The sequence below is a fragment of the Thunnus maccoyii genome, chromosome 11, assembly GCF_910596095.1.
Source record: "Thunnus maccoyii chromosome 11, fThuMac1.1, whole genome shotgun sequence".
Taxonomy (NCBI): Eukaryota; Metazoa; Chordata; class Actinopteri; order Scombriformes; family Scombridae; genus Thunnus; species Thunnus maccoyii.
This window is the reverse complement of record NC_056543.1, coordinates 32,599,433-32,609,032: the sequence shown is the minus strand read 5'-3', so window position 1 is coordinate 32,609,032 and position 9,600 is coordinate 32,599,433. Positions and strand designations below refer to the sequence as shown.

Genomic DNA, 9,600 nt, shown 5'->3' with positions numbered 1-9,600 from the left:
TTCTATAGGCCTGACAGCTGTAGATCCATAATCAGTATCAGAGTAGCAGTTATCAGGCGTTTTCCTTTTAAAACTATGACTTATTTTACACGTTTGACAGTTGAGACGATGCACCTGGTGAGTAACTGTTGTCTCCTCAAAATGAGGCTGGAGTGAGCCAGGACGTCTGCTTTGGTGAATTAAACTCCTCCATCCTCACATGTGATGCATCTCTGTCTTTGGGCAATAATTCAGTATAAATATGAATTGAATTGATTTGACATGATGGTTAGTTGTCTGTCTCCTCCACAAGAGTCTAACACTTTGTGAACAGGAAGGAAAAAATGTCAACAAATATAAACCAGCAATTACATTTCCTTCAAAACATATTAGGCAAAACAATTCAACAGTATGAACATCTATTTAAGATCTGTCTTCTCTTTCTTTGTTTCTATACTTATTGAACGTAACACTCAGTGTTTGCTGTTGTGGACAATGATGAGACTTCTTGATCACTGAGGTCCATTTCAACCATAAAGACTCAATAACACTGAGAGTAAAATACACAAATAAAGAGCAGGATCAAATCCTTCTTAATTCTGAAGTTATTTATTTATTTCTTTTTATTTACAGCTGGTCGTTCCCAGAGAGCAAGCCACGTTGATTCAGAGCAACTCATCTCCATGTCTGACAGTAACAGTCCAATCCAGAGCCGCATTAGAATGATGTATGTAGGAGACGAGTTGTGTGGCGACAGTGGCGAGGAAAAACTCCCTCTAACGTGGAGAAACCTCGGGAGGAACCAGGCTCTCTGGAAGACGCCCCTCCTCCTGAGGGCTGGGGGTCCTCCTGCTGCTTCAGACCACGATACGAGCTGCTGGTCCAACCTGAACCTCCATCTTCTCCTTCACCACCTGCAGAAAGACAAAAGAGAAGAACACACTTACCTGTGATGTCCAGTTCCCATGGTCGCTCGCCTCCACTGCATCATCTTCAGGAGAGTGCCACACAGTCCCCCATCTCCACACTGCTCTACATCTGAGAACAGAGAAAAACACTTGCAGTCATACAGAGTGGGTGGATTAGACAATCCCTGTGAACAACAACGTGTGTGTGGGCTCACTGTCTGGAGAAACAGTTCAAATCAAACAACATCAGAGTCACTTTGACTTCAGGAAGAGACACTTTTGTCATCTTACCCGTCTTTGGTAGAAAAGGATGTAGGCATCTCGCTGCCGCCGCTCACAGACAGAGGCCCCCTTTGTCTCTGTGACCTCTGAATCATTATAAATGAGCCAGCGGTCAGCGAGGTCATCCAGCTCCACATCTGGGTGCACTCCGTCACTTATGTAGTGTCCTAACAGGAGAGGAGTCACTGTTAGATCAGGTGTCTTAACTTGCACAGGTTATGAAGGTCAACTTGTCTCTACAGCTGACTTGTGTATGATTCATTTCACTTAAAAAAATGGTTTAACAAAAATGCTCAAATAATGAGTCTGAGAAGCTGATAGATGAACCACAGAAGGTGACAGTGTGATGTCAGCGTGTCATCATCTTACCTTGTTCCCCTCCAGAGCCTAAATGGCTGATGACGCTCACCAGACTGTACCAACCATCAGCCTGAGGAGGAACACAGTCAACAACACACACATATAAAACACCAGTACACACAGACCACATGTTTACTTTGTATTTGGACTCAGGTGAGTTGTTTCTTACCTGGCTGGAGGTCACCAGCAGCTCTCTGAACAGCTCCACTGGGTATCGAAGCTTCTCCAGCTGCAGGAACGGAGTGAAGCGGAAACGTTTCAGATGAAGCATCAGCACCCTGTAGACAGGAAGTAAACACAAGAAGAAGAAAAGACATGAGAACAAGGAGATGAAGGAGAAGTAAAGTGTGTGTGTGTGTGTAGTTCAGCAGGTCCTTTAAGGTCAGTGGACCACAGTTGGATGTGATGTCACTCACTTGGGAAGGTTCACAAAGGTGGACTGCTGGCCAGATGTGTTGGCACCGCAGTCACACCTGAAGTCCAAGTCTGTCTCCTGAACAACAGAAACAACATGCTGTCAGTGACATACTGCATAATAAAACAGCAAGGATGATGTCACTGAAGGAGGACAGGTGGATCTTACCTTCAGGTAATCCTGGAGCATCTGCTGGACTGAAGCTCCAGGCACCAGGTCCAGAGACAGGTTGTTGAAGTCCTCTTTTCTGGTAGTCCGGGCTCCACACCTGCACATTCAAGGTACAGAACATAAAATTACAGCTGCAGAGGTCATGATGAGGCGTCCTGTTGTAGGGATTTAGTAGCACAGCTGGAAGGTTAAAGAAGGTTCAAAATCTCTGTGGCATCCTGATTTAACATTAAGACTTAATGTGGAAACTTTTGACAATGTTTTGTATTTATGGGGAAAAGAAGGAAAATGGGAGAAACATGTTTTGCTGTTTCACTGAAGATATGTGATATGACATATGGCATATATACATAAAAAAGCTGTATGAAGAGACAAGTGTGTTGAGCTGTGATTGTGTGTGATGTGTTTCTCTGTGTTCTTTTACCTCTTGCAGATCCTTGTGTTCTTCATCTGGAACTCAAAGTGGTCTTCAACGGGGCACCTGTAGCTTCTTCCCACGCGGGCAGCTGCTTCCTGCAGCGCTGGCGACAAACTCCTCATCTGATCCAGGAGAGTTGTCAGCAACTCATGAGCATCCTGAACACACAGAGACACACACAGGGTTTGATGCACAGAGGAGGAAATATCAGGAGGAGGTGAAACAACAGAAACAATCAAAGCAGCTGACTCACTTTCTGGTTGAAATCTTGAAACTCCTGAGCCTGGACAGAGAGGGCGCTCTTGAACATAAAGAGGGCCTGGAGTTTGTCACGGACGTCGACGGAGCGGTGAAGCAACGTGATGTTCATGAGTCTTCTGCAGAGGGTGAAGAAAAAATAAGAGAGGAGAGCTTCTGCTGTTATTTCAGTTCAATGTGTGTGTGTGTGTGTGTGTGTGTGTGTGTGTGTGTGTGTGTGGCTGCTGTACCTGATCAGTTCAGCCTGAGGCACTGAACCCCACACCTCCACCTGGCACATGATGTCTGTGATGAAGTCCTTCAGCGTGAACAGGCTCTGAAGGCTGGAGTTCATATAGCAGATCTGAGCTGGATTGGGAAACCTGACACACAAACACAACTTGTCAGCACACACATCAACATCACTAACTGCAGCTGCTTTTCTCTCACTAGTTAGATTTCACTTTGCTTTGATGGATTTATGTTCTGTTACAGATCCATTTGTTAGTTTAGAGATGTGACAGAGCAACAACAAACCTTCTGTTAAATATTTGTGTTTTGAAACAGATTTACTCACCCAAACCAGTCGACCTGCTGACCTCTGAGTCTCTGGGAGGTCATGACATCACCATGACGGACGTGATGTGTTTTGGCACTACAAGAAGAGAGAAACACACACATAAACATACAGTCAATGTTTTCATGTAAAAGTGATGTAACGATCACACATGTGTTGACAGAGCTGATGCTGATGCTGCAGTACTGCCACACTAAAGAGACCAGATGTTGTCTGAAGAGCTTTTCATGTGAAAAAGTGAGAAAATGTTGATTACAATCAGGAACTATCTGATCAAAGAATAAGTCAACAAATCTGATCAGACATCAGATGGCAGCTTTTGATATTTTTGTGCTTTTGAATGTGAACTATGAACATGTGAAAGTGACCTGTTGGAGGACGAGTCCTGGTTGGCCAGTGTCCGATACCCAGAGAGGAGGAAAGATGTGAGTCTGTGCAGCTCATGTTTTCTGTTGGCTGCTTTCTTCTCTGTCTTCGTCACAGCTTCCTCCTCTTCCTCGGTGAGAGCATCAAACTCCACCACCTCATCAACCTCATCAGCAGTGAGAGTCCCATCTGTAGCTTTGACAGGGCTGCAACATGGAGGGAGAGACAGGCTGTAATTCTGTAGCAGACTTTGTTTTTGCTTGACTTTCTTTCTTCCTGACAAACACTGTCAGTGATGTGAAAAGAGTCTCGTTACCTCCTCTGAGGTTTCTGAGGGATTCTCTGCTCTCCGTTGTCTCCCTGGTCGTCGGCAGCCGGAGCGACTCGTCGATTTCTCTGTTGGAGGAAACAAAGACTCTCACAGTTCAGTAACACAGAGACACACTTTTGAATCCTTTACTAGTCCAGACTGGTGACTGTGTGATTGATGTGAAGCAGTTAAACTTACTCTGCAGCAGTCGAAGACTCGGCACCTCAAGCGAGTCTTCTTCTCTGGTTGTTGGTTGGCTGGAGCGTCTGAGGAGGTGACTCTGCTGACAAACACAGCTGGTTAATCTACTGCTGACTTAGTTTGAACTGTGGATAAATCATTTCCTGACTCTTAGTACAGACACTGTCAGCTCTGCTAGTGGGAGGAGGAATGATGTTTTTACCTCTGTTGGTGGCCGGAGCGCTGTCCCCTTTCCTCTCTTTCCCTTTCGCTCTTCTGACGTGACAACAAAAACTATCATAAGAATAAAGTATGTCTGACATCTTTTGTGGCTAAATACCAAATAGAGAGTTTACAAACTGCTCAAATCAGGTGAATGTGAAGCACTTCCTGTCAAACATACCACAGGTCGACCGAACAGTCTGTGCAGCCAAGGAGTCCTTCCTGGTGGCTTCTCCACAGAGGACTTCTGACTGCTGATAAAACACAAACACACTTTGACTTTTCACCATCAACTCATGTTTACAATCATTTGACAGCATTGTTTGAATGGACTGATCACTCTCCATAGTCAATACAGCAAATAACAGAATAGTGTCATTTGACTCATTTATTCAACTTTGAGTCATTTATGAAGCAAAAGTCTCAAACATTTCCTGGTTCCAGCTTCATAAATGTGAGGATTTGCTGCCTTTCTCTGGTTTATGTCCTTGTTTACTGAATATCTTTTGACATTTGTAGATGTCAACTTGGAACTTGTAGACTAGAATTAATAGATTCATAGAAAAAATCATTAATAATGAAGTTAATTGTTAGTAGCAGGTGTAAACCAGAGCTGGTTTGAAGTGCAAGTCAAGTCTTTGTAAGCAAATGACAAGTTAGTGTGTGACGCAGGGGACCATTACAAATATAGAAAAAGTAGAAATCCTGTAACACTTGTAATAAATCCTACTAATTGATATTTGTTGTTGATGCTGATGATTCAACTCTGTGCTCACTCTGGAGGCTGTAGTTAGTGTTGATGTGTTGGAGTACATCATGATGGAAGTTTCTGACTCCATACATTTAAGAGAAGTTGACTAAATATCAGAAACACCTTTCAATATACTGTAGTCCACTACAACATCACTACAGTCTGCATCTCATGGTACAGGTGTTTCTATTTTTCTGCTCACTCAGTTCACTGTGTGCAGGTGAACTTTTCTTACCTCGCACTAGAGATGGAGCACAGCTGGCTCTCATCTTCCACAACTGACACTTGATTTTTCTGTTCAGGATAAAGAAAAATGTAGCAAATTAATTGTTAATTGAAAGAAAAATCATGTGTCTTCATAGCAGATATAAGCTGTGTTCACAGACCCTGCTATCTATAAAACTCTTGTTGAAGAAAGTCAGAGAAATAGCACTATTTCTGACTTCCAAGTTGACATAAACAAGGTGGAAAGTACAGAAACTGTGTAACATTTGTAAAACTAACCTTTCGTAGACAGCGAGGCATTTTAAACATGGTTGTAGATCTTTCCGTAGATACAACGTGAGTAAAATGTTAACCAGCTGCTCTGTACTGTTTCAGGATCTTAAGTCAAAATCTGCTGAGCTGAATCAGAATGTCCTTTGTTGCATCATGACATGACAGTTCTAGAATGTCAGTCTCTATGACACAGACACTGCTGTCCATCCAATACTGTACATTATAGAATACAGACAGTGTACATGATTAAAATCATATATAGTCATTGCTACTAACAGTAGATACAGTATTTTAGTCTTGACTGCCTCACAAAGCATAAGCAAAGTGTCAACAAATGTTCAACAAGCAGACAAACCTGAATTTATAAATGAATATATATTGAAATGAACTTAATAGAATGTATTTACTGTCAATTATTATCATAGCTCACTAATAATATCTGATCCTGAGCTGATGGCTGAGATCAGTCACTGTTGGTTAGTGTGTTCTTTAAAAGGCTGGCACTGTTTTATGTTCTCTTTACTGTCAACAAATCCCATTAAAAGACCAAAACCAATAGTGTGTTCATCCATCTCTCCATACTTTCTGTCTCAGAAAGTCTCCTACTGAAGATTCAAGTCTTTGAAAACAGCTCACAAATTACAGTTTCAAACAAGGTTCAGTAAAGTCCTATCAGCTGGGCACTGTAGTCTTTAGATAGACAGACGGATAAAAAGTCACTATTTTCTACAGTGGATTCATATATATTTTCATTCATCTGTTTACACTGGTGCAGTGTTTCTTAAACTTTGGCTCCCAACCCAGGTTGGTGGCAGTGCTCCTATTGTGCTTCTCACACTAGTATCAGCTTCTAACATTTCTATTTTTATGATGTTATTTCCTCTTGTCTCTCTCCCTGGTGCCTGATGTTTTCAGATCAAGATACAGGTCCTACATGCTAATGTTTAAGCCTAAAACAAAGTCACATCACTTACTACATCATGGATATATTTTCTTGTATGTGAGTGCGGATGATGCAACAGTGTGGCTCATTGATGTATTTTGAATAGTTTTTGGGCAACAATGGAGCTTTCTATACATTTCTATGGCACAGAGGAATCAGATTTATAAGTCTTTAGATTTCATGGGATTTGTTGACAATAAAAAATATAGAATATTCTCAAATACTCACCTCCAAAGTTTGTATCTCACTTCATCATGAAGGTGGCAGCAGTTTGGATTCCCTGCAGTTCCAGTGGACTGTAATGACCCTGATTCACAGCAAAAATACATGAATAAATAATCCTTTTCTTTTAAGCTTCATTACTAGTTATTAAGGGCTTACAGTCAGGTATAGAATGTTGAACAGTGAAAAATAAAACACAATTTAGAAATGTATTTAAAAAATTGAGGATTTTTTTTTATATAAAGCAACATCCCAAATTTTATTTGTATCAGTGTTTTCTGGTGGACGCTTGATGCCCAAACACACTAAAAACATCATTTGATACACGTCATTATCTGCAAAAATCAGATTTAAAATGCCAACACAGATTTATTTTTGTTCTGTGTATTTACTGCTGCTTTAGTTGGATGTAATGAATGAATGAAAAGGAGAAATGCAGAGGAGGAAAATGAAACTGAAACTAAGAGCGTACAGTAAATCATCTGTTGAGTCTTTGATGGTTATTGATTTGTGCTGTAAAACATAATTACTGTGAAATAATCAGAATATAACGTTTGATTTCTCTCATTCAGCAGCTTTGTTCTCACTATCGCTCGCTCTCTTTGCTCGACCACTGCCTCTCTCTCTCTCTCTCTCTCTCTCTCTCTCTCTGTCTGTCTCTCTCTCTCTCTCTCTTTATTGGCATGGCTGCATACAATACTACATTGCCAAAGCACATTTACACAAACTATACAATCATAGCAAACAAATAAATAAACAATAAACAAAATAAAAAACAATAAACAATAACAATACAAGAGGGGCTATGGAAGGTAGGTAAGAGTAACATCAGATATAAACATACAACAAATGAATGATTGATGAATAAGCATGAATGATTCTCCATGTGGGTCAGGGCTCTGACAGAGCTGTGGAGCTCATGACAGGCTGCTACATATCTTGCTGCCAGTCTACAACAGTCCTCCCTCTCTCCCAGCAGGACTGGAAGTCTCTCCCACTCACTTAGATAAAGGAACTCTGGGAATATTTTGATTATTTTTGCAAAATATTGGTCTGTAATACTTTGATATTGGTTGCAGTGAGTTAAGAAGTGCTGCTCTCTGTTTCACAGTAAGAAGACAACCTCTCCTCTCTGGGCAGCAGGTCTGTCTGTGTCGGCCTTCTTCCACTGCCACGTTGTGTTCACTCAGTCTGTGCTTACTCAGTGTTTTTCTCAGTTTCCTATCAGACACTGTGGTCAGGTAGGTTGCCACAGTGTATTCTCTGTTTAGGGTTACATATGTTTCTATTTTGTTCTGGGATTTTGTTAGTTCTGTCCAGTAATCTCTGTCTTTTTCTTTTTCTTATCAGTGGTGGCTGGTGACTCAAAACATTGGGGAGGACAGGAGGAAAACCAACATGGAATCTTACAACAAACCGCATCAAACTATATTATTGTCCCACCTGATGAAATCAGAGGGGTGGGGGCAATTTTATATGCCAATAAAACAATTTGCTTTCAAAAACAAAAACCCCTGAGTGGTGAAAAGGCTGCTTCTTTAAAGACATTTAGCATATACATGTTGTTTCTAAACAAAGAAGTGCTCATTTTAGCCGTGGAGTGGTTCAGATCTGTCATTTTACCAAGAAAGTGAAATTTAAATTTACAGTAGCCTATCATTCTTTGGTGACTACAACAAACAACATATCACATGATTTACACGTGTTTCCTGTGTATTTTCTTAGTATACAGAAATATATAAAGTAGCACAAAGTTTATAATGTGATACAGGAACAGATCAGTGCTGAAGACTAAAAACATTCACAGATCTAAAAGTGTAGGTTCACATCAGAAAGTGTGTGTGAACGACATACAAAATATAGTCTACAAAGCTGACATGTTAACACTAGGAGTGCAACGGATCACAAAACTCACGGTTCGTTCATTTGAGTCACGGATCAGATCATTTTTAGGATCAGCGAAAAAAAGAGGGAGACAAATAAAACTTTGTTTTCTATTTATTCTGTAACACACTTACAGCCAGAAACAGCAAGGAACTTTTGCCCATGGTCTTAAATGAAAACAATATTTAAGATGTCCAATGTTTAAATAAAATGAAATATATAAAATACTCAATGCTGATACCTTCCTCTTTTAAACACGGTAGTGAATGAAACAGCCTCTGTCCACATCATCAAGACTTGATGATAACTTAGAAACATGAACACACGTCTTGTCCTGCAGCTTGTTGAACGAGCCACCAAACAAACATTCACCGCTAACGTCAGTTAGCAGCTAGATGCTAATTAGCTGCTCAGCTGCAGCACATTAAACAGGTAAACATAACTGCAAATGTCACTTCAACCCGTTAGATGCTGGTTTGATCGTTGCTCTTCAAATTCTCTGTTAGCGACACGCTGTCTGTCAATGACTTGTACTTACAGCAGTTTGTTTACTTTGTCTTAAATGAGACATTAAATTTTGCAATTAATCCGCAGTTCATATATCTGCCGAACAGTGGGGGGGAGGGGGTCACGGATCAACTACGATCCATTACACCACTTGTTAACACTTGTTATTCTAGTTACTTTAAGCTTATTACTCAATATACGACTCAGCTTAAAAACGAACTAAAGAAACTGTCAGAAGCAAGCAGCCAGACCTCCTGCACACTAACGTTAATCATGCAACATCAACAGGTGACTGAACAACCACTCAATTAAAAACCAATGAATGAGTGAGTCCAGACAGCTCACTGTAACTTCAATAAGCAAACTAACG

General features: G+C 40.8%; 1 protein-coding gene across 8 annotated transcripts; it reads right to left on the bottom strand.

Annotated features, from left to right (window-relative positions):
* Window positions 1-605: 605 nt before the first annotated feature.
* Window positions 606-6,071, bottom strand: LOC121906693 (ubiquitin carboxyl-terminal hydrolase 37-like). Of its 8 annotated transcripts, none has more exons than XM_042425697.1 (17): window positions 5,681-6,071; window positions 5,412-5,470; window positions 4,607-4,676; window positions 4,427-4,497; window positions 4,222-4,306; window positions 4,030-4,109; window positions 3,716-3,919; window positions 3,348-3,425; window positions 3,022-3,153; window positions 2,787-2,910; window positions 2,540-2,691; window positions 2,113-2,212; window positions 1,946-2,022; window positions 1,699-1,807; window positions 1,539-1,599; window positions 1,179-1,336; window positions 606-1,017 (listed from the first exon to the last, which is right to left on the bottom strand). In XM_042425697.1, exons 1-17 carry the CDS (start codon window positions 5,708-5,710, stop codon window positions 1,012-1,014), a joined length of 1,596 nt encoding a protein of 531 aa, XP_042281631.1. In that variant the 5' UTR covers window positions 5,711-6,071; the 3' UTR covers window positions 606-1,011. The 8 variants fall into 8 exon arrangements, with proteins under 8 accessions (XP_042281631.1, XP_042281629.1, XP_042281630.1 ...); XM_042425695.1 differs by having other exon boundaries at window positions 4,607-4,679; window positions 5,681-6,070; XM_042425696.1 differs by having other exon boundaries at window positions 4,222-4,303; window positions 4,607-4,679; window positions 5,681-6,070.
* Between the last annotated feature and the right edge of the window lie 3,529 nt (window positions 6,072-9,600).